Source organism: Cantharellus anzutake (assembly GCF_015039405.1).
Source record: "Cantharellus anzutake strain C23 chromosome Unknown EI90scaffold_29, whole genome shotgun sequence".
Taxonomy (NCBI): Eukaryota; Fungi; Basidiomycota; class Agaricomycetes; order Cantharellales; family Hydnaceae; genus Cantharellus; species Cantharellus anzutake.
In genome coordinates this window covers 27,796-52,670 of record NW_024066979.1, presented here as the reverse complement: position 1 = coordinate 52,670, position 24,875 = coordinate 27,796, and the positions used below count along the sequence as shown (strand labels likewise).

Here is a 24,875-nt window from a genome sequence, read left to right as displayed (position 1 = left end):
GCTATCAAACTTCTCTTGGTCATTACTGGTTGTCCTTCATGCTCACTTTTTGAATGTTGGCTTTGTTTCCAATGAATTTCAGCTATTTCTCCATAGTCTATCTGTAGTTTTCCCTGAAATTACCTTCATTGAGTCTATTTCAAAGGCATATACATTCTTTATTTATTATAAACACAACAATGGGTTTTGCATTGATTCCTCCAGAATCTTGTTCTGCAGAACTTCCTTGCTGATGGGTGTGGGAAGTGGTTTCCATGGAGGTTTTCAGATTGATTTCATGGTCAAATCTCACCTGATTGGCCTCATTCTTGCTTTAATTGATGCTGAGCTTGAAGTATTTTTCTTAATTTTCTATCTTGGCATTTGTTTATGTAGTCATGAAAATTCATAAAATTTGTTAAAATTCATTAAAATTCAAACTTTGCTATCCTTTCATTTCTACTTGTCATACAGGGGTTTTGTAATTTTCTGGCATATTTCCATGATGTGGTTTCATAGAGTGACTGTTATTTCTCCTACAATGGTGGGAATGGAAGTGAAGTGGATGAGTGGGATGGACTTGGATGGCCTATAGCAATATCTGTGGTAGTGGTGTGGTAATCCAGGGTCAGGATTCCCAGATGTGACACTGATCTCCCTTACAGTATTGCTTGCAAAGGAAAACTGATTTATTTGACAGTGGAAACAGAATTATGAGACAAGGAGAAAAGAACAGGGGTTATCAAACAAAAGAGAAAGTTGACTATTTGGAGAGGTGGAATAATCCTTACAGTTTGCATCTGCATTTTGCAGCAAACTGTGTTTCCTGGTCCATGCTACCATCGACAGAGTGCTCCCTCTTCAACCTCTGCATTGCTGCCCTGCTGCTTCCTGTCTTCCCCTTCCTCTGGTCATTAGATATTGGTTGGCTGCCAGAAGCTGTGGAAGTAGAAATGGGTGAGGATGAGGGGCAATGTGTAGCCTGGAATGAAGAATGGGCTTTGCCATATATGGGCTCCAGATCTTGAGGATGAGTCTCACAGTCTTGATAGAAGACACCTTTGTCAGAGAACATTGCAAATACCATCCTACCATCACCTTCCCAACCCCCAGCATCATGTTCAAAGGTGGCCCCTCTGATAAAGAAGAGGTCACTGGGATGAGAGGGAAAGAAATAACCCAGCTCAGGAAAATGAAGCTCTCCACCCTCATATTTGCCAAACACAGCAATGGCATCAAAGCAAGACCAACAAGATTCTTGATCCTTATGGTACTGTGTGTCAGAGGGAAGATGAACAGCATGGCTGAAAAAATGGCTTTTGACATGGCTGAGGTACCCATCAGGGTCTCTGAAGTCCCTAACAGATTGCCAAATCTTCCTGCTTTGCTTGCAAAGATTTGGTGCTATTCTCTCTGCATAAAGATTGAGAATATGATAAAGGGGTTCACATTTGTCATGAAACTCCCTGATGGTTTTCTGTCAGGATCCGGACCCAGCTGGGAGTGGCTGGAGGGCGAGACCAGGTGTGGAAGCTGGGGTACTCTCCCCAGCTGCTAACTCCTCAAAGTCGCTGAGGGGACTAGCCTCAGCCTTCACAGGGAATGAGCTGAGAAGAAGGGTAAGCTTTCTCAGCCCCCTGTGAGGCTGACACAAAAGGACCCTAGGAACTATACAGTTCCCACTTGCTGCCGACTTTCCATAATGGGTGTGACCTGTGGGAAAGTTCTGGGCAAGCTGCTTGCCCAGAATGTTCCCATGGTCACGTGTCCTGGTGAGTTACTCTCCCAGAAAGTTCCTGCGGCTGTGGCTGTGGCTGTGCATTTCTGGGCAAGTTGCTCACCCAGAACGTTCCCACAGGTTCACGTGCACACACATCATTGTGTGAAACAGTGGGGGGAAGGATAGGGGGAATGGGGAGATGTGGGGAGAGGGTGGTTAGGGAAAGGGTGAGGGTGTTTGAGGGTGAGTGGGGTCAAGGGCTGTGCCCTGACATTTTCAGAAATTTATTTGAGTCCCTGCTCACAACTGGATGCAGATCCTACATACATTCATCAGCTATATGAGTGTGACACATGAGAAAGACTAACCTTTCTACCAAGGCCTTGCCAGTAAGCAAAGTGGGCTTGGCCACTTTTGAACAGCTCAGAAACATCTTCCTTGAAATTGGTGTGGTATTTTGAAGTGGGAAAGCCATATTGATGACTGAATTTAGCCCTGGCATCCATAATTTTGTCCTGGATAAAGCAAGATGGAGGTAAAAAGTAATATTGATCAACTCCAATAATTCAAACATACATGAATGAATTCAAATACTCCTGGGAGATGAATTGCCAGGAGTACTCCATTCCTGTCCTCTATAGCAGCTCCATATTGTCCAGCAATATTTTCTCAATTGGGGGGGTGGGGAATTCAATATCCCTCGTGTTGGTTTGTGTTGCTTGTTTGTTGGCAGCCTTATCATTATGACTTGCCACATCTCTGTAGTCTATGTCAATGCAAACTGGAAATACTGTTGAGTCATTAGCAAAAAATACAATAGAATGACACAACCTGTATTTTTGAGTGCAGTAAATATGGCTGCCTCAACTTCCCTCTCAGCAAGGGTTATTGCTTCCACCCAGGGATCTTTAACACCCCTTACCCTCTCTTGGTGGTCATTCAATGCAGTTTTCCTAAGGTGAAGTCATCTGATATGCATGTTCCTGAGAGGCTTTCATGTCTTTCACTCTAAAGGGTGTTGACACAATTCCAGTCTTTTGATAGTAGTTTCTCATCTTATGTGACCTCCCCCAAGGTTGCTTGGGTGGTGGAATGGATTCCATGGAAGTGTGTGTGTATGGTGTGTGTGTGTGTATTGTCAGAGACCAGATCCGGGATGAAAGATGATGTCCCTGAAATGGAGGGCTTCGGCCTCAGTGACTTATCCCAGGAGCACTGTGCCTAGTAACATGTCTGTGCCCTAATTTACCGACTGACAAGGAATTCTAGAAGAGGGGAAACTCTAGTCAATTTTATCACTGAAGTGTAACATATCTACAAGTTATGTATATATAGTTACATAGGAAGTGGGCCTGCAATGGTGAAGCCGAGCAGAGTGGAGCTAATGGAGTTACAGGTTAGCTGACTGAATATTACCAATGAGTTGGGTTATGGGGTTAGTGGGGCGATGGGCTATAACCCAGAAACAGGAAGGAGGGATGGGCCTGGAGGTAGACTTGCAGGGCAGGCAACTAAATTGCCCAGTGGAGGCAGGGGTGCACTAGCAGACGTTGGAGCTGTCTGGAGGCCTTCAGGGCTCTGTACTTAGGGAGGCATAGGTAATATATTGAATTGAAGGGGTGGTGACCATCAGCGGTGTTGGAGGGGATTGTGGAATCTGGAGGCTCCATGGTTAATGACAAAGGAGTGGAGGCAATCCGGAAGGACCAGAGGTGATGGGAGGTGATGGCTATGGATGGATATGACATGTATGGTGTGTGTGTGTGTTGGTCCTTGCCCTTGTATATGCTGAGGGAGCCTTATGCATCCTTGTTTGATTCAAAAGAAAACAAGACCTGGATGATGAAAGCACATGATGCCAAGTTTATTGAAACTGGCAATGGCAAGCAAGTTGGGGGTGCATGGATGATAGGAGAAGCCTGAGGGGGAGTAGAAAGAGAATCTAAGGCTGTTGCAGAATGTCAGAATGGTGATGAAGGTGTGAAAGTGAAAGAATACAGCAAGCACACCCAAAAATCACCCAATTGACCAAAAATTGCCCCAAAATCAACACCAGGGGCTCGCATGAAGCAGCCCATCACCAAGAACTTCACTCCTCATTGATCAAATGGCTCAAATGCCAGTGCATTGTCCATTAACTCAGAATTGGCAATTTCCAGCTGTGGGCTCTTAAAGCCAAAGGGCATCAGAAACTGTCAGAAGATGGACTGAAGACGGATGGGTTTCTGTCTGAGTTGGGGTCAGAGGTGTTGGCAGAGGTCTGTTGGAATGCACATGCATGGATATGTGGGCAGAAATGTGCGGTGTGTCTGGAAGTGCTGTTCAAAGTTAACAGAGTGGGATTGCAGCCTCAGCGACTCAAGTGGATTGCTGTGCCCTGAGCTTGATGTTTGGGGGAGATGCAGGTTGCTCTGATAACCTAGTTGTGATTAAAGCTGGGGGAAAGGAGTGTCCCCATCTTAGGGTCAGCTATATACATGTAGAGTCTGGCAATAAGGAAACCAAACAGATTGCCAATAGAATCACATGATCATAGAATGTTCCAGAAAATGCCGGAGATGGTCTGGGCCACCAGGGCTTAGGTAAGCAGAGTAGATGGGAATTGCTGGAATACTTCCCACATGCATATGCGCAGCCAGCATAGGGTCCAGGGTCATTGCTGATCCCTGACAAGCACTGACAGACCACCCTCTGTCTGCAGACTTATCAGCACTGCACTGATTCCCACATCCCATTTCACGGACTTGTGTCAGTGCCACATGCTGACCCCACTTTTCCTTTGGCCTTTTGCCACTCAGCAGCATACATTCATTCCTTGCTGAGTGCCTATTACATATGTTTATCCACTCATTCACTTAACTTGCCAATATCAGCATTGATCCACTTGTCAGGGTTCAGCACCCTGCCTTAGGGTGCCCCAGACTCCCCACCTACTTTACCCCCTTTTTATTCTTTGACTGTTGCCTTGTTGTTGCCTTTGTGTGTTGTGTACATGCGCGCACGGGATAGCGCGGGAACTTTCTGAGCGAGCAGCTCGCCCAGAATGTTCCCACGGGTCACAGCCACAGTTCTGGGCAAGCAACTCGCCCAGAACGTTCCCACGCTTACTGGGCACTGCCACCTGGATGTTCCCTCCGGGTCACACTACACAACTCTAGGAGCTGTATAGTTGTGGGCATGTGACCCATTCCTTTATATAGCAACCATGCGGGGAGATGAGACCTTTACCCTTCTTCTCATCTCATGCCCCGCATAGGCAAGTGTATATTATCTTTCCTTTTACTATACATCTCATGCCCCGCATAGTGTGAGGACAGGTTAGATGGGGGTTGAGGTCAGGGAGCCTCCAAGTCTGAGGCCGGGCCCTGACACCGCTTTTATTGACACTAGGTTATTGTTCCTATTGTTCTTCCCATCAATAACCCCTCACCACTCATTGTTTGTTTGTTCATTCCTTGCTTCCAGTTCCCAGGCTCTTGTCCATTATTTAGTTTGACAATCCCTGCTCATTTCTGCACTGGACTGCGCTGGACCAACCGGCCCTTCTATATTATATCATGTAAATACTTTCAGGGACCTCAGTCTGAAATCAACTAGAGTACCCCCCCTGTTCTGGTCTGAGTCCCTCCATCTGCAAAGGGGGCTTCCCCCCCTCCAAGTCCGTGCTCCTCCTACAGGTCCGCTCCACCCACAAGTCTTGTTTGATGAGTATGCATGTCCCCTGACAGTGCTGTCACAAACAAGGACAGCATGATGGCCAGCAAAGGTATGGAGGGGAGTGTTGACCTGACCACAGGGTGTGGAGGGCAACCAGAAGCATCAGAGGTGAGTGGAGGTACAGATGCAGGCGGAGGTCCGGATGCAGGCAGAAGTCCAGATGCGGGCAGAGGTCTGGATGCAGTGCATGGCTGTGACCATATAGCGGAGTGATGGGTGTGGTTCAGATGGAGATGAGGCAAGGAAAACTAGAGGGACTGGATGCCAGGAGTGCCAAGGGCTCAGGAACTGGAGGTAAGGTGTCAGGGCACACCCACCTGACCCGGCTCCACCCGGCCCAACCTGACCCGGTACCCCGCCGGTCCACCCTTCCTTACCTCCTCCCCCTTTCCCTTCTTCCCCCCTCATCCTCCCCTCCTCAGTTTCTCCTTATCTTACTTCTCCTTTATTCTCCCTTTATTCTACATGGACGACTTTCTCTGTATCAATGTACAACTGACCCATCTGCAGCGCGCCCACCATGTACCCGGCCCGGGCACCTCGGGTGACTTCCCGCTGTGCCCAGCACGCGCGCCTGCACCGGATACCCTCGGGATCTCCCACGGAGACACCCGGGTGGTTACGGCTGTGTGCGAGGGTGACGTGGCACCTGTCATGTGATCCAAGCCGCATGTATATAAACGAACCTGAAGTGGGAACCGAAGAAGTAGCCTTCTTCTCAACTTTCCACTTCAGTCTAAGTGGCCAGGGACCACTGTCCCATATCGGGCCTGTCAGTACGCACGCCCGATCCGCCCCCCGCCAGGCTCTCGGTCCCGGACGCTATACCCGGACCCCCTCGACCCCGGACGAGTCCCTGACATAAGGTTGGGATGCCAGCAAGGTCCGGGGTCGGATTGTTGACCAAGTCTCACTCGATAGGACAGGGGCCCAAACAACCAGAAACAATCACAGAAAATTAGATAACAATCATACAACCTCCATGGACCAGAAATAAAAATAGCAATAAAATCATAACTCAACAAAATGAATTGAAATAAAATATCGGAAAAATACTGGAGAACAAAGTCGATGACCTGAGTATCTACGCAAACTTTCAAGTCCAGAGATCAGAAGATGGTCCAGAAAATGAAGAAAAACAGCAGATAAACCCACATAAAAACAAAAAAAAGGTTTCCTGTATCAAATAAAATATTAGAAATTCGTGGTAACATGGGAAAATAGTTTTACGAACATACGAAACGAATGACAATGAGAAATCGGAAGGAAACCAAGGAATTCACATAATGACAAACAGTTGGGTATGAGGAAAAGATGAAAGAATTGGAAATATTTATATGAGGAAAATAGGGAGAAATATTAATCTTTGTTTGTCTTAAATAGTTAAGTATAGGTCTGTGTACGGAAAGATTTCATGTTAGAATCTGAAGAATTGAGGGAGAAACAGATTTAACAAGATTAAAACACGCTTGCAGAGAAGACTGGCTCAAACATCCTGAGTTTATGGTAGAAACAAATGAGCTATAAATGCGAAACTAAAGAGTTCGAGTCCAGGAACGAGGCATAATTTATCCAGAATTAATTGTAAGAAAATGGATAAGCTAATGCCAAAGCAATCTGGAGAACCTCGAAATTAAATCTTGAAAAATTCATATCTTCATAATAATCCTCATAGTTTACTGTTGTTGATACCAACAGAAAGCTGCACCCTTAAGCTAACAAATAACCCCCATGACATGTGACTTAGAATAAAGTGAGTAAACAAGGGTAAAGATGCAGTGCAATTGGGTGATTCCCACACCAAAACTTCCAGAAAGTTCTAGAAGCAGAATGGGATGCTGATTGCTTACATAAGAGGATTACTAAGCTCAATATAAGATTACTCAGCAATGTAAATAGTAAAGTGACATGTGAAAACAGAGAGCTTAGCACATTTTCTGGTTGACCCCTCTTCCTTCTTACTCCTCTCCCCTATGTGCTCTGGCTCATAGGTCATAAGGCATCCTAATAAAAATTAAGTTTTATTAGTATAAGTGTGCAGTTCAGATCACATCTGAGTAAAAGTGATCAACCCTCAGTAAAAAGTTAAGAAGAAGTTAAGAAATAGTGATGTTGAGTCAAGTCAGTTGGAGTCACTCTGAGTTAAAAAGTGACAAGAGAGAGGTGCAACTAAAAATAGTAGGTCTATAGCACAATTTTCATGTGGAACAATCAGGTAGACAAGTGAATTGAACCCTGAGAGTTACATACACACACAAATAATTAGTAACACATACAAATATCAATACACAAAGCAACCAAAATGCTACAGTGGTTGAGTTAAAGTACCAATACTAACATATAAGAAGAACAGCCTTTTATAGGATTTCTGTTCTCCTCCTTCAGTGGATTTGCCTATCGGCATTGATTCACCACTGACAGAGCCCTGGGATTTGTTGGTTGAGACAGAAACTCTCTTTCCTTTGCCCAAGTATGACCCATGAACCATGAGGGATGAAGTGGTAGGGTGGCCACCCAGCCTGCATCTCAATAATGGATGTCATTGTATATGACAGCCTGATTCACCCATCATGATGGCATGCTGTCAGGGCATACACCTTGACTTAGCCCACACCTGCACTCGCACCCACATCCGCATGCACACCCAGCCGTTACACCCCCTGTGTGCACCCTGTGCCGGATGCTCCATGTGGCTGGATGCCCCAGGCCCCGGGTCTTGGGCCTCATGTGACTTCTGGATATCTCCAGAAGTTTTCGTTATATTGGGCCACTGTGGGAAGGTGAGAAGTTAGCTTCCTTCTCACCTTACCCACAGTAGGCAAGTTGTACATATACTACTTGCCTCTTTATCTATTCACCTTCTCACCCACAGCAGCAGCAGCAGCAGTGTGCCCTGGACAGGGCTGTGTTCCTTTAGGGTTGTGGGCCATGGGGGGAGTCATGGGGACCCATGAGACATCCCCTGACACATGCATGCCAGCTGTCTGTCTCTCTGTGAGTAGCTACAAGGTATCCAGGTCAGAAAGGTGCCATGATGGGGATAGCTGGAGAGCAGTTTGAGTTTCACAACTGACTAGCCTTTTTCTGATCTGTCTTTCATGAGACCTTCTAGGCTTATGAATGAAGTGATGATTGTAAGTGTCACAACACAGTAAGGCATGATTTCACTATGATCCTTTCCTCTCTCTGCTTGGTACTCAGAAACTGGATTCAAGGTAAGTCTGTATGATCACTGTGGAGCTGCTTCTGCTTACATACTAGCTAGCTTCATAAAGTCCTCAGCTCCTATGTCATGGAGATGATTGGTGAGATGGCTCCAACCATGATGAAGGTAATGTGTGTCTCCCCTGATGGAGCGAGGGCTAACAGAGTGTTTCAGTGTTAACTTTATTCCATGTTCCTTTGCCCCATGTTCTTCCTTTTTTGTTTTTGTTTGTTTTTTTTTTGTTTTTCCTTCTTTTATGAGATGAAGGCTTCTCCCTTGTACATCCCAGATGGATCACATTGGATTTGGATTTGGATCCCAAGGGTAAGGCTGGATGGAAGAGGTGTTTGAAGGGATCTGGAGGAAGGTTGGGTTCTGTTGGGAGGGATTTAGCCAGCATGTATAGGTGTGAACAGTGTGGAGTCACTCAAACATGTCTAACACCTTATGAAACACATTATGAAATTGTTCAGGCCATATCTATATTGGAAACATAAAAACAGCATTGAAAATATCTAAAATCAGGATCTGGTGGTTTGCAACGTTTCAGGCCAATTGGCCCAGCCATTGTGAGGCAGCAGCAGTGTGATTTTCTGCCCTTTTTAAGAGAATGGGGAGGAATTCTCCCTTCTTGACCTGTTCTTAAAGTGGCATAATCCATGGGAGGTCCAAGACTGGTTCTTCTACAGATCTTATGACAGATCTTACAAATCTTACAATGTAATCTATGGGAGTGTCATCTCAGAATTTTCACTCCACTGTAAGGGATTAACCTATTCCCATTATAGTGATGCTGTTATTTCTTTATTTATTTGCACTGAGATATGTAATTTATGTATATATATATAACTTGGAGTAGTTGTAAAGGCCCCACATAAAACCCCTTCCATTCATGCTACAACCCAATACAAATTTGACATCTAAAAATAGTACTAATTCTTATGATTCAGATGATATCAAGAACATCCCAAACAGTGGAGAATTGACAGAGTTCTGCATTGGACAGGTGAGGCACAGCAGGTCATGAGTATGTGCAGGCATGGGAATCTCAAGCAGCAACCCAGAATTCCAGCCTCACTTGTTCCCACAGTGTCTAATAAATTGGTAAAAATGCTTATTGGCTGTGTGAGAGTTATCCCTGGCTTCTTTTGCAATTTTGGCTCTTAATTCCATAAATCTGTTGAGAAATCACTTATTTTTTATATTTTCATATTTTGCCATCATTTCAGATATTGATTGATTTTCTTTTATTGTTACTGTTACCCTTTTTTATTATTTCACCAATAAGGTACCCAGGTGCCATATGGCACCAATACTCCCCATTTATTGTTTCTAAAAATAATTATGAGATATAATCCTGTACATACCAGATTTTGAAAGGAAGTTTTCCCCTCCCCCAAAGTCTCTAAGGTGCTAGGACATGCTAGATTTGGTGTGAGTGTGTGGAATTCCAACAGTAGGAACAAGGGCAGTGGTCTAGCTCACAACAAGTGAGTAGTGGACACTGAGCCCGGACCTTGCAGAAATCCTAGAGAACATCAGGGCATGCCTTCGGGTTGCTAGCATAAGTAGCGCATTGCCACATGGCCCGTGATCCCATCAGCTTCTGCTTCTTTTCTGCTTCTTCATCTCTGCTTTGATCCAGTCTGCAGCTGTCGGTTATGATGCCACATGATCTTCTATCTTCCTTGATCCGATACTACCAGTTATTAGTTAGTTGGCTAGTTACCACCTCTACCATGTACATAAGACCATGTGCTGGTGTGGGCATGTCCCCCAGCTTTGCTATCAACTAGGTTTTGGGGACTTTCCTTGTTGCAAGCACACACGACCCTGACAAGAACGCACATGGAGTTTAAGGATCGAGAGCATAGCAAAGTCTAGTCAAGAAAGTAGAGTTTGGAGAGTTTGGCCCCTTGAGCTTAGTGGGCATAGAGAGCAGCAAGCCCTCTTTCAGCATGGCAGTCACAGAGATGTGACAATTCATCCTAATGGAACTATGTCACTACAAATCCAAGTGGGTCATATACTATAGCCTAACATGAGTGTATTTTTGGAACTGGAGGTGGGATAACCTCTTGGGAGTTGGCAAGGGAGAGGGTTGGGTACAGATATGACAGTCATCTCTCTGGTACTTAAGTAAACCCCAAATAAAAAATCCAAAAAAATATTTTCATGATCTGAGGAACCCAGGCAGTCATTAAATTTCACTCACAGTGGACAAGAATACAAGAAACCAAGCAAGCAAATACAAATACATGAGAAAATAAATTCTACAAGTTAATGGACCATCCCAAAAAATTAGGAAAAATACAACAAAGAAGTGGAGAACTCTGAAACACTCTTTTGTCAAAGATTCAATAACTTGTGGAAAAATATACAATTTCAGGTGTTTCAGCAATTTCCCCTCTTCTAACTTGGTCAAAAAGTGTCTGTCCATGCCAAGAGATACTCTTCCATATGATATCTGGTCCACCAGACTTTGGAGTGTCAATATATTGAAGGCTTGGCCCTCACTCAGGGACAGGATATCAGGGTGCTGGACCCTGTCCTTAGCTCCTCAAAATCACTGAAAGGATTTAGTGGGGATTGAGTTGAGAAGAAGGGTAAGTTTCCCTATTCCCCACTAGGCTGCTATAAAAGGTCTACTAAACAGTTTGTAGTGTGACCTCTGGTAAAAGCCTGTCCCCCAGCCCATGTGATTTTTCCCACAGGTTTGCCTTGGGCTCAGGGCTGTATACATGCTTGAAAAAATAGAAGAAAAATGGGGAAAGGTGGGGAGCACAGGAGGAGACTGGGGGTGGGGTTTTGGGGTCATATGGTCAAGTGTGATGCCCTGACACATTACTACAAGGTGTTTCACTGTTTGGGCAATATCTCTGCCAGTTTTGAAGCTTTTAGAATGAAACAAAACTGTGGAAAAAGTTGAGAAACAGTGCTTTCAGATGGTAAAGAGATTACAGTCAGAGATTTTCTGGTTCCCTAGATATTTAAGATTCTTTCCCAATGTTCCCTTTTGTTCTGCCATTTAGGTGCTATTTACTTGCTGTAGAGATATATTTTGCTATGTTAAGCATTTTGAACTTATCACCTAGTTATTGAGTATTCTGGTGATTCATTGTTTTATTCTTCAGATATTATTTCTCCTACAGTGCTGAAAGAGAGCTAAGAGCTCTCAGTGCCAACAAAGCGTGAGGGGAAAACCACTCCTTTCTCTGATAGCCTTGATCCTAAAACTCCAGGAAATTCTCCAGAAATTCTGCAGCACTCTGACACCTCCTAGTGCCTTAGAGAAATTGGGGAGGGGAGAACTTGTGTTCCAAAAATCCAGTATGTGTCAAGGCACAGCCCTTGACCCCACACACCCTCAGATACCTCTCCCCCATCCTCACCCTTCTCCCATATTCCCCTATTTTCCCTTCACTGTTTCACAATAGCACATGCATGTCAGATATGTGTGCCACTACTGTTTGTCTAAGGGGGTCCTTAATTTTGGGGCTGGCAAGGTAAGTCTTGAGGTTGGAATTCAAGGGGATTTCTGGTGGCAACTTTACACTAGGGTACAGGCAATTATGTACATAGTCTATATATAAGGAGAGATGGAGGACAAAAGAACAAAGGGAGGTCTGAATCGGACCAAGGTTGGTCCAAATCAGAACAAAAACAAAGGTGTCCAAACAGAGGTAAAGGGAGTTCAGAATAGGAACAACACCTAGGGTCAAGGGTTTGACTCTATGGTGTGTTTGAAAGGAGGTAGAGAGGGCAGGAGGATGGGAATATTGGCAATGGTGTTTATGTGAAATGATGTCACCAATGCATGACTACTTCCTGCTTTGACAATTACTAGTTATGATGGGGTGATGGGCTATTCCCTTCAGACAATGCATCAATTGATGATGTGTGATTAGTGATATTCTTATTGATGTGCAGACAGCTGACTCATTGCTTCTGTGGAAGGATACCTGACCCTATTGAGATGGCTGATAATTGATGGTGGGTTTCTAGTTGGTCATCACCACCTTATCATTTCAATTAGCATTTATCTCTGACCTGTTGGTTGCTCTACCTTCACTTATTATCAACTTCATTATTTGACATTTCCCCTGTTACATTGGGTAACTGATGCTTAAAACCTTGATGTTTGTCTTCACTGATGCCCTGCAGTTCTCTTCACTTTTATGCTCATGAGACTGGGGTACTTATTATATTTTTACCAAGGTCATTCATTCACTTACCCTATATCTCTACCTAGTCCTACTTTTATAGTGTTGAACATTCCCTCAGGCACCTACTAGGATACTACACATGGGACCCCAAAAATCCCAAATAACTCCTCTCCTGTCTCAGTCTGAAGTCAACATCACCTACTACTGGATGTTTATGACTCTACTTCATCAGATGTCCCAGGATGCTGATGTATTGAAGCAATATGTTCTTGGTCAAATGCAGAGCTGTTAACCACTCTATTCCACTTACAATCCCACTGCCCATGATTTATCCTGAAGGGCACTCAAGGATTATCTGGAACACATGGGAGCAGAGTGTGAGAGCATGTCTGAATTTATTCAGAAACTCACTACCATTGAACATGCTTTACAATATCAACATGCCACTCTTGGTAACTTCCTTCAACCTGTGGCCACAATCCCTGTGGAAGTTCTACAAAGAATATCCCTATATGCCATTCAAGATAAAAAGGATTTTGATGGTAATTGTCCTCCTCCTATGACCCCTCTCTGCTAATGTGCCATTCAAGAGAATAGCCAGCATTTTTCTTCTCCAATTGCCCTCAGTCAAGTCAGCTCCACTTGGAGGCATGCAGCTCAATCATGTCCTGGAATATGTGCACCACACATCCATTATTCCAAGGGCCTCCCTTTAGAAGTCTGTGAGGGAACACACCATCTTATGCACAGAGGGATAGTTGGGCTTGAGAGCCCTGATGTCCAGAGCAGGATAACAGCTCTGTCATTAGTCCTGGAGAGGCTTCATGGGGTGGTAGGTGATTTCTGGGAAGATAAGGGTGTGTTACATGGGTCCATTGAACGATTGACTCTCTGGGTGCCTTACTCTGCTGAGCATGACTATGCTTATCAGGAAGTTCTGTCCCATCTTCCATTACTCCATCACCTCACTATCAGTGGTGGTTTCATACCACTTTCAACCACTCCATCAGCAAACCTCTCTACCCTGGCTCTCATCAACCTCTTTGTTGGAAGACAAGAGTTTACTTGGTTGCTGGGTGTCTGTAAAAATCTCCAGGAATTGACCCTGGATAGGGTGACCATCTATGGGAGTGGCAACATAACCAGTAGCCAGGGGTTAATCCCATCTCTCCACACTCTTTCCATTCACTATCCCAACCCTACCACTGCATTTCTATTTAAGGGCTACAGGGCACCTCATGTCCAACACTTTGCCTTGAGTTTTCCCCCCACTTGGGATGACTTTGCATGGGGGTCAGACAATGTCAATCCTGCTGATTATGATGTGGACTGGCTTGTGCTCCTGGATGCTGTGGAGGATTTTGTAAGTGGACACAGCACTTAGTGACTTTGCTTTACTAAATTACTTGTGTCTCTCAGAGCTACTTCACATGCCAATGATAAAGGTTTTCAGGTTGGAGGGGGGGGGGGGGTTGAGAACCTTGAGTCATGCCCTTAAACAATTATGGCCTCTGTCATATCCCAGATCTTCTGCCTCCCTCCACCCTATCACTACACAACTCCTATGACCTCCACCAGCCCTCCCAACATCAGCAAACCTGGTATGGACCTCTCAGAGCTCTCAGAGCTCTGTGAGCAAATTGAGTCTTTTGCTGTGCACCCTCTACACATAGAGTCAAGAAAATGAAATATATATATGATTTTGTTCTCATAAGGATGCAGAAGTGCAAAGATAATATGGATATCCATTTTTGGAAATGCATGTGAAATAGCCATCATCATCACTCGAAAAGCTCTATGAGCTCATAGAGCTTTGTGTTTTTTTTTACTAATGAATGGTCTTCATGTCTCCATGGAATCTGCTGAGTTATCTTGGCACCAGTAGTGCAATGGTAATATGGATATATGTTTCTGTAAATGTGTGGAAAATAGCCATCCTCATCACTCCAAAGGCTCCAAGGGCTCTATGAGCTCTATGATCTCAGCAGGCTCATAGACCTCATAGACCTTTTGTGTTTACTGATGTATCCATGGAATATGCTGAGATACAGCACCTTGTTTATTGCTATTTGCAAAATTTGAGGAAAAGTCCAAAATTCAAAACTTTGCACTTTATCTTTCATCTCATTTCTTGCTCAAAACTCATCCAATTTTGATGATTCTATCTATGTGCATTGGAAAGCACTTAAGTGTGGCAACGTAACCATGCATGTTATGTAGGGTATAAATCAGTTTTGAAAAGTGTCCCAAAAAGAGTAAATTTAAAATACAGCCCAACAAAGCAAACAGGAAGCTGATGTATCCTTCAGATATCATCCATACATCCATACCAAGCCTTTTGAATTGTCAAAATTGGTTGAATTTTGGGTGAGAAAGGAGATGAAATATATAGTGTAAATTTTTGGATTTTGGAGTTTGCCTTGAAAAGGTGATTTCAATTTTTTTAAATTATTTCTAAATGTCCTGAAATTTCTCTCCCTAACATTTCCCAAGATTTCTGAATTTTCCCTAATTTTCCCTGATTTTTTAGAAAATTTCCTTTTCTCAATTTTTTTTGAAAGTCCCCCATTTCTCCCTGAATTTTCTGAAATTTCCTTAATTTTCCCTGACTTTTTTTCAAGTTTTTAGAAACCCCCCAGTTCCCCCTTATTTTCCTCCCATTTTCCCCTTCATCCCCCCCCCCCAATTCCCTCTGCAATTCTCCCCCCATCCCCCCCTTCAATTTTCCCCTCATCCCCCCCCAATTCCTCCTTAATTTTCTCCTCATTTCCCCTTCATTCTCCCCTCCAAATTTCACCCATTCCCCCCCTCAATTACCCCCATTTCCTCATTTCCCCCCTCATTTCCCCCTTCAATTTCCCCCATTTCCTTCCTCATTGCCCCCTCCAAATGTCACCCCATCCCCCCCCCTCCATTTCCCCTCATTTTCCCCCTCATTTCCCCCCTTCAATTTTCCCCTCATTCCCCCCCTCATCCCCCCTCCAAATTTCCCCATTTCCCCCCTCATTTCCCCCCATTTCCCCCCCATTTCCCCCCTTTAATTTTCCCCTCATTCCCCCTCCTAATTCCCCCCTCATTTTCTCCCTCATCCCCCCCCCAATTCCCCCCCATTCCCCCCCTCAATTTTCCCCTCATTTCCCCCCCCTTTCCCCCTCATTCTCCCCTCATTCTCCCCTCATTTTCCCCCTCATTTTCCCCCTCATTTCCCCCTAAGTTGGATTAACCCTATTTATAACCCTAAATTCAGTGTATATATCAATTGGGTTGTGTGGCCTTGGTGTGCAGTGCCACATGAGGGGTTCAAGTTAAGTAGACTGTTGTCTGGTTGACCTTAGGGTAGGGACTTGACTGTGGCCAGTCACATGATACTGTAGTCAAGCTTTTTAATTTTTTGAATATTTTGTGAATTAAACATGGGCTCAGGGTGCTCATAGAGCTAATAGTCCTCTGTGGGCAAATATATCTCTATGAGCTCTCAGAGCTTTGAGCTACTTTCCCAAGCTCTCAGAGAGGAGGACCTGCAATTTTCAAAGTTCTTAGCTCTGTGAGCTCTCATACCTCCTGGTTGGGTTTGCTGATGAATCTCTCTCTGCTGCCTCTGGTCAATGCCAACACCCCTAGGACTACCTCCTCCTTCAACTCTCTCCTGCTCTGCCATCCACCTATGTCTGCATCACCTCTGGACCTCCACCACCATACCTCCACCTCCTTGGACCCCTTGTTCAAAGGAGATGTGCCTGCTCATTGTTGATAAATCTCAACTTGCCTATCCACCCTCCTTCCTACCTCCAGTCTCCGGCACCTCCTCACCTCCGGTACCTCCTCACTTCCGGTACCTCTGGTCTTGATAATCTTATTGTTTTATCATTTGATATTTTCTACAACCCCAATCTTCTGGACTACAACTTCCGGGCTCCGGACCTTTCCAGACACCTTTTCTCTGTAGTTCCCTGCTTGTTCATAGACGTTTCCAGACCTTGCCATTCAGTTGGCTTTTAATTCTCTCACTCCACAACCTCAGACGTAATTCGGGCTTTTTGCCTATTCCTTATTTGTCTTGTGGCTTCTTTTCTATTTACTTCCACTTCTCCTTGGTAACTGTCACAACTGACAAATCCCAGGGCTCTGTCAGTGGCAAATCAATGCCAACAGGCGATTCCACTGACCCGAACCCATCCTTACCAGCCCCAACCTGATGTCTGTTCTATCGACCATGCACCACTTCAGCACCTTCCACAACCTCTGTCCATTTCTGGTTGTCCTTGACACCTCTGGTCAGGCCAACACTCCCCTCCGTATCTTGCTGGCCATCATGCTGTCCTTTTGTGACAGCACTGACAGACCACCCTCTGTTGCGGACTCATCAGCACCATGCTGATTCCCACATCCCTTTGCAGACTTGTGTCGGCATCGCACCGACCCCGCATCCTGATTTGCGGACTTGTATCAGTGCCATGCACTGACCTCCGCTTTTCCTCTGGCCATTTGTCACTTGGCAGCTTATCATTCATTCCTTGCCAAGTGCCATTTATTGTTTGCTTCCCTGCCAATATCGGCATTTGATCCCCTCTTTATTGGCACTAGGTTATTGATCTCATTCAGTTATTCATCAATAACCCTTGCCACTTATTGTTTATTGATCTGTTCCTCGTTTCCAGTTCCCGGGCTCTTGTCCTTATTTAGTTTGACAATCCCTGCTTATCTCTGCACCGGACTGCACCGGACTGACCAGCCTTTCTATATTCCCTCTTTTGATTTCCCTTACCTACTTATACTTTGTAAATACTTTCGGGGACCTCAGTCTGAAATCAACTAGAGTACCCCCCCTGTCTGGTCTGAGTCTCTCCTTCTGCAAAGGGGGCTTCCCCCCCTCTGAGTCTGTGCTCGCGGAGTCCGTGCTCCTCCTACAGGTCCACTCCACCCGCAAGTCTTGTTTGAAGTCCGCTGTGAGTGTCAATCCGTAAATACGGGATCTCCCCCAAACATCAAGCTCAGGGCACAGCGCTCCACCTGAGTCACTGAGGCTGCGATCCCACTCTGCTAACCTTGAACAGCACTTCCGGATGCGCCGATATTTCCGCCCACATATCCACATGCGTGCTCCAACAGACCTCTGCATCACCTCCGACCCCAACTCAGACAGAAACCATCCATCTTCAGTCCATCCCCTGACAGTCTGCCCGACTCTGACAGTATTCCGTCTCTGACAATATTCCAGTCTCTGACAGCAATCCAGATCTCTGACAGTAACCTTTGTTTACCTTCAGATCCAATTGTTCCCACTATATGTATGCACGTACCCCTCTAGTAAATAGTTCCCCCAGCTATAATATAAACAGTCTTCAGCTCTCCAAAACCTCCTCCAGGACATCTATTGCATCCCACTCATCTGCTGCTCCAAAGAACTGAGTAACAGGTGCTCCTAGAGATGCCTTGGTATAACACCCAAAAGAATCACATGACAAATGATTGACCCTTGCTAATGCCTTCTTCGTTAAGTAGTGAGGGGGGGGCTTCCAGCCTTCTGCTGGCAGCCTCGGTTCCTTTGTCACCAGCTCCCCTGACAAATTGGGGACAACGAGAACATACCAGGTGCAGCGCTCTGTTCCAAGTTGCTGAAGCCAAGTCCCTTCAACACCCCATCACCCTCGGAGCTCTGACCCACCATCAGACAACCCGGAACATCGAGCTCCACCCAACAGCGTCACCTATCGGACCTATCCTAAAAAATGACCCCATCTTGACAGCCTCACACATCTGCTTCAAAGCCTGACAGTCTTTCTAATCTTGCAGAGCTCACTATTTCCATTCAGAAGGATTCCAAAAAGAGATGGTGAATGTTTGGCTCCTGATTAAAGCACACTTGGAATGCCATCAAGTGGAGTCAAGACCACTTCAAAGATTAACTGTTATGGAAATGGGATTTTCCCATTTTTAGCCTCTTATGGGCTCTATGCAGTACAATATCACGTGACATGTAAAATAGTAACAACGAACCAACTATTATCACCCAAAACACCCGATGTCCATGTGTCAGGGGATGACTCCCGGGTCCCCATGACCCTCCCCTATGGTCCACAGTCCCAGGTGTAACCAGCCCTGTCCAGGGCACAACCTACTGTGGGTCAGAGATGAGAAGGAAGTTAACTTCTCATCTTCCCACAGTGGCCACAATACATCAAAAACTTCCGGAGATATCCGGAAGTCACATGAGACCCGAGACCCGAGGTCCGGGCCATCCGGCCGCACTGAGCATCCGGCACAGGGTGCACGCGGGGAGTGCAACAGCCGGGTGCAGTCACTGGTGCAGGTGCAAGTGCGGGTGCGGATGCAGTATGGGCTAGGTCAGGGTGTATGCCCTGACACCATGTTATTGTAAACCCCACTGTTACAACATCTGTTACATTAATTGTAACATCTTCTCAATGTCACGGCCCCCTCCTGCACCCGAACGCTATAGAAATGGGCCAATTAGGCCCCATTTTTATAACATTAACAGTGCCACATACTATGTTTCAGGATGATTTGGATTGGGTTCATGTCAGGGTACCGAGCTGCTTGGACTCTAAGTCAAGGGATCCCGAGCCTTCGCTGGAGCTGAGGCTGAGGGGGACAGGATCAGTCTCAATGGGGGAACCCGGCAAAGCGGATTGCAATAGGGATTCCAGCTGAGCAGCAAGGGGAAGTGAGAGAAGAAAGTTATCTTCCTCACTCGCTACCCAGGGAATGATAAAGTCAGTATACCCAGCAAAGCGGGGCTGCTCTACAGAAGGAAATATAACAAATGTCTGTGCCAGTCCGGGGATGATGATCAGGCTGTGTGGGTATGGGGCAGGTGTGTCATCAGTTGTGTGTAAGCAGTCTGGACTTAACTGGGCTGTACTCTGACAGTTCAAAGGCATGTGCAGGAGTTGTGGTTTTCAGATTGATGATGGTGCTGTAGGAGGGATGACTGGATGACCCAAACATGTGATATTGTGGTGGAGATACCAACCCTACCATTTCTGCAGTTTCTGTAACCATCCCAACCAGGTAATAGCCCACCCAAGCATGTTAGTGTCTTGAAGGCCAACACATGCAGGTGCTTGAGAAAGACAGAAAAGAGAAGCATAGTAGGTAGTGCTGCTTAAACTCACTGTAAGAAGCAGGATGGAATGAGAGACTCAAGGGATTGGGCTGCCACCTCAGCAACTTAGGGCTTCATGTGTTTCTGGTGTGAGGCCCAAGGCCCCTTTTTTAGTCCTGAGTGACCTCACATTGAAGTGTTGTTTTCAATGGTGCCTCTCCATTCTCCTTTTGGGTTGTTATCAGTTAAACCCATCACCCAAGTTGCCCATAATATTCAGTTGACTAACCCTTGACCCTGTTATGCTGGCCCCTGCCAATTTATGGGCCCTCCACCTAGACTTCCCATGTATCTATATATACCATACTTGTAGATACAGTCAATAATCAACCAAAGTTTCCCCCTCTCTAGAAGACTCTTCCATCCACAAATTAGGGCCCCAATGTGTTACTGGGCACAGCACTCCTGGCCTGAGTCGCTGAGGCCACAGCCCTCCAAAACATTGAGTCATCTCTCTCACTTTGAATCCAGTCTTTGACAGGACCGGACTCACAATCTCCCAGCCCCCTAAGGCCTGTTGCACCTCTATCATTTTTTTGATATTTTCCAGACCAGGTTATGGCCACTCAGTTTCCATATGGGGCCACTTTCATGGTATTTTCACCATATCTCCCCCAGTTCTCCTCCAAGAAACCTCTGCTGTCCCACAAAGGACATTCCATCCCATTAGCTCCTGTCACTAATGCTACCCTTCTTGTACCCACTCCACAAGTCCTAATAAAGTGATTCCCTCATGAGCTTGCTGACCCAGCTTGTGGTTAACATCCCCTTTGTACTCCACTAGTTTATTATATCATCACGCTGTAAGCAGGCTAGGGATCTAACCCACTAGGAAAACAGGAAAGGATGGGGACCGGATTGGTATCCAACAGGTCAGGAAAAAAAGGGGTAATGGTGATAATGGTCCGGTGCGGTGCATGGGTGGCTCTAATCAATCTCTCACCCCACCTCTCTGGGTGACACTAAAGCGAGGACTGATCTAGAGGTCTTCTTACTGATGTTCTTCTATGTCGTACTACTCCCTACTAGCTTGGGAGGGGCAAACTCGGTGGTTTCTAATCCAAGGGGAAAAGTAGATACATCCTCATGTACAGGTATATATGAGAAATGATCAAATAAAAATGAAGGAAAATATCCGATGAGTCCCATGTGCTTAGGTGGATCATATCGGCAACAAACAATATCGGAAAAAGGAAGGGAAAACAATAATCAAGAAAACAATAAAGCAATAAATGATTTCCAGCCAAAAAATACCCAACTCTATCCATCGCCAATGAACTCCCGCTAATCATGGATCCCAATACTCCTAAATGACGCGTTTCCAACGGTACCAATATCGTCCAAATCGGTGCAGTGGTTGCTGAGATATGTGAAATCCAGTCTGAGTGTGGCCGCGCTGCTGGGTGGGCGTGGGAATTTGGTCTGTGAGGACTGGGAATGTGTTTGGAAAAATAGGAAAAAATCATGGAAGAGTAGGAATGGTATATGAGGACGTGTGTGATGTGTTTCGTAAAGTGGGGATGTGCAGGGATGGGGAAATCGCGATATTTGGTTCGTTTGTGCAGTACCGGCTGTGCCCGCCTACAACATACCATAGTTGATGGCACCTTAGTGCAAGAAATCAATGACCAAGCATCCCCCCAGAGACCCTGCCCCTTGCTTGAAGTTAAGGGCCACACAACAGTGTAACCAAACATAGGCACAGCCTCCCCTTGCTCTCTCCCTCCATCCTCATTTCCAGGGTCAGTGTTACAAAAATGGGGCTGGAGGCGCCCATTTTCGTCCGTTCTGGCGCAGGAATAGGGAAGGGGGTTGGACATAAGAGTTTACAGGTGGTTTCACAGATGATTTAACATGTTGTTTAACAGGTAGTGTGGCAGCGGGTTTTCGTTGATTATTGATTGGATAAACTTAATTATTATACAAATCATGTGATACAGAACCCATAAGAGTCTAAAATGGGAAATTCCCATTTCCATAACAGTCAGGTCCAGTGCCCTTTCTTGCACACATAACAGGAACCACATATCTGACAAACATAGAAAATCAATAAAAAATACTTTGAGCTTAGCACCAATAAGATAGAATGCTTGGGAGAATTTACAATGAATAATAAAGCAAAAAGAAGGCATTCAGATAAGATTTGACCAAGTATTTTACCAGTGTACCTCTGAGGAAAGTTTTTTCCCACGCCTGTACACTCAGGCAAGGCCAAAATGGAGGAAATGTACCACAAAACAAAGGTTCTAAGGAAACTAATGCAGAAACTGGTGTTGGATTTATCATAAGGACTTAGAAATAAACTCAATAAAGGTGTTTTCAGGAAAATCTACAGATAGAGGATGGAGAAAAAGCCAAGATTTGGAGATGAGAAAACTCCACTCATCTTACTCACATCATAATGACGTAACTGTTAGCCGAGATTGCGTGAGATATTTACATAGTTAGATTGCAGGTACAATTCATTGCACTATTATCGCTATCACGTCACCCCTTACCTGCTATCGCCTGTCCATCCACATCATCCATCCTCCTATCTGATGTCATACTTCTATTGGTTACCATGTATTCCCAGTGTAGCTGTGCTCTTGTGAGTTAGCAGAACTCATCGATATAAGTGTTATGGAAATGGGAATTTCCCATTTTAGACTCTTATGGGTTCTGTATCACATGATTTGTATAGTAATTGAGTTTAACCAATCAATAATTAACCAAAAACCCACTGTGCTAACATCTGTTACACCACATGTCAAACCATCTGTGAAACCACCTGTAAACCATTATGTCCAACCCCCTTCCCTATTCCTGTGCCAGAACGGACGAAAATGGGCGCTTCCGGCCCCATTTTTGTAACAATAAGGCTCTCATGCCAGCTAGGCTAGCTCCCTAGCTTTGATATCGACTAGTTTCCTGGGGATATCCTTATGCACAAACTGACACGTGGACTCTGACACTCCCCTCAATTACTGCAGGAGCTCTACTCAATCCACAAAGGGTTTTCCACCAATCTCATAGCTTTAGCTTCTGTCACTAATGCTGCCCTTCACTTACCCACTCTACAAATCCATAATAGGCATTTCTCTCATGCCCTCACTGACTGGACATGTGGATACCATTTATCACTGGTTTCCCTTTGTTCCCTTTTAGTCTTATATACATATGTGATGGCACCTCAGTGAAAAATCAATGACTGACAATCCCCCCAGAGTTTGTGCAACTCCTTCCACAAATTAAGAGCCACACCAGACATGTAAGAGATAAGAGTGTGTTGGCACAGTGCTCCACTACAAGTCACTGAGATCAAGGCTCCTCCACTTGTGCTCTCCCTCCATCCTCCCAGGGTTAGGGAACTGTCAGAGTACTGCAGTTCTCTGCCATTTATTCCATTTATCACTTCCTTTTTATCTCTCTCATGAGCCGAGTCATTTCTTATTTGTCAGAGGTCCTTGCCTCATGTCATTGTTTGTATGTCAGCTTATCTACACAGCCCCCACTCCCATGTCCCATATCCTTGGACCTCATGCCACATCCCTGTAATCCCTGCTTAACTGCCCCTTATTTACCACCTGGAAGCAGGGAGAGAAGTAATCTTCTTCTCTCACCCTTTTTGCCACTCAGGTAACCCTTGTCCAACTCTTTTCCACTTTGGAATCTGTTGGATCATAATCGTTAACCTGCCATCCTGACAGGAACATGGTGGTTGTCCTTGACAAATAGAGCTGGACTATTTTAATACTCCTTTGGGGTCCAAAGTTAGGATACAGATAATAAAATGCAGGAACAATGTTATGAATTGTCACAAGCCTGTGACTGCCATGCAATCACTTTTTTGCAATTCAATTCCACTTCGATGGCATCCACTTCACAGATGTACTCACCTCATCCTCCCCCTTGGGCTCGTTGAGCCAAAATTGCTGGAGAAAATTGCCTCAAGAAGAGAGAAGGTCCCACCCATATCCCAGTCAAAGAGATGGATCGGTCTTGGGTCATTCGGGACAGGCTCATTGGCAAATGGGGAGTATCGACCTCAGATGGACTCATATTGCCCCGAACCTAGTCAATCCAACCACAACAGGGATGTGGATAGAAGGTGGTCTCCATGACCAGTGTCACAGGCAACTGCTCAAAGGGACACCCACCCTAATCCGAGAGATTCAAATCTCGATTCTTCCCCATCTAGTCTGGTACCATATAGCACTGGAAGGCCACCATCTATCCTGCAGACACCAACTTTCACAATGCTGGTCAGTCCCATGTGGGTGGTGGACAGCAACACCAACACCACTGTGCCTGCATTCATCATCAACCTGGCAGCCCCTCCAACAATTGTTCATCCTCCTCCCTTGAACCTGCCCTACCCTCTGCCTGCACATTACTTGGGACAGGGTCCACACCCATCCTCCTCCAGTGGAGCTCAGTATGACACCCTCCCTCCAGAATCCTATTGTCAGGGTACCAAGCTGCTCGGACTCTAAGTCGAGGGATCCTGAGCCTTTGCTGGAGCTGAGGCCAAGGGGGACAGGGTCAGTCTCAATGGGGGAACCCGGCAGAGCAGATTGCAATGGGGATTCCAGCTGAGCTGAGCAGCAAGGGGAAGTGAGGACATATCATTTGTATATACTATGTGCAACATACCTGAGCAGTGAGGGGAAGTGAGAGAAGAAAGTTATCTTCTCGCTACCCAGGGAATGATAAAGTCAGTATGATGATGATAAATCTATCTTAATACCCTGCGGCCTCGTGATGTCATGGCAGTGCGGCTGTCCCATCAATACACTGTAGCGTACATGATGTGTGGGTAGTCTGGTTGGTATCGTCTGGTGTCAGCGACCCTCAGGTTATGTGGTGTCGGTGGGTATTGTTGAGGTGGATAAAGTCAGTATGCCCAGCAAAGCGGGGCCGCTCTACAGAATGAAATATAACAAAAAAAAGAAAGAAGAGAGAAAAGAGAAGAAAGAAAGA

The 24,875-nt window shown here is 45.4% G+C and overlaps 3 protein-coding genes across 3 annotated transcripts; 1 reads left to right on the top strand and 2 right to left on the bottom strand.

The window, feature by feature from the left end:
* Positions 1-766: 766 nt before the first annotated feature.
* On the bottom strand, positions 767-2,174 carry EI90DRAFT_3016929 (uncharacterized protein; the record flags this gene model as incomplete). The annotated part of the gene is made up of 4 exons (XM_039057050.1): positions 767-1,392; positions 1,522-1,616; positions 2,004-2,018; positions 2,068-2,174. 4 exons carry the CDS (start codon positions 2,172-2,174, stop codon positions 767-769), a joined length of 843 nt encoding a protein of 280 aa, XP_038915191.1.
* A 10,998-nt stretch (positions 2,175-13,172) lies between these two features.
* EI90DRAFT_3016928 (uncharacterized protein) lies at positions 13,173-14,227 on the top strand (the record flags this gene model as incomplete). The annotated part of the gene is made up of 3 exons (XM_039057049.1): positions 13,173-13,329; positions 13,378-14,150; positions 14,207-14,227. The coding sequence occupies 3 exons, from the start codon at positions 13,173-13,175 to the stop codon at positions 14,225-14,227; spliced, it is 951 nt and encodes a 316-aa protein (XP_038915190.1).
* A 5,096-nt stretch (positions 14,228-19,323) lies between these two features.
* Positions 19,324-19,756, bottom strand: EI90DRAFT_3124712 (uncharacterized protein; the record flags this gene model as incomplete). Its single annotated transcript, XM_039063748.1, has 2 exons — positions 19,324-19,603; positions 19,671-19,756. 2 exons carry the CDS (start codon positions 19,754-19,756, stop codon positions 19,324-19,326), a joined length of 366 nt encoding a protein of 121 aa, XP_038915189.1.
* Between the last annotated feature and the right edge of the window lie 5,119 nt (positions 19,757-24,875).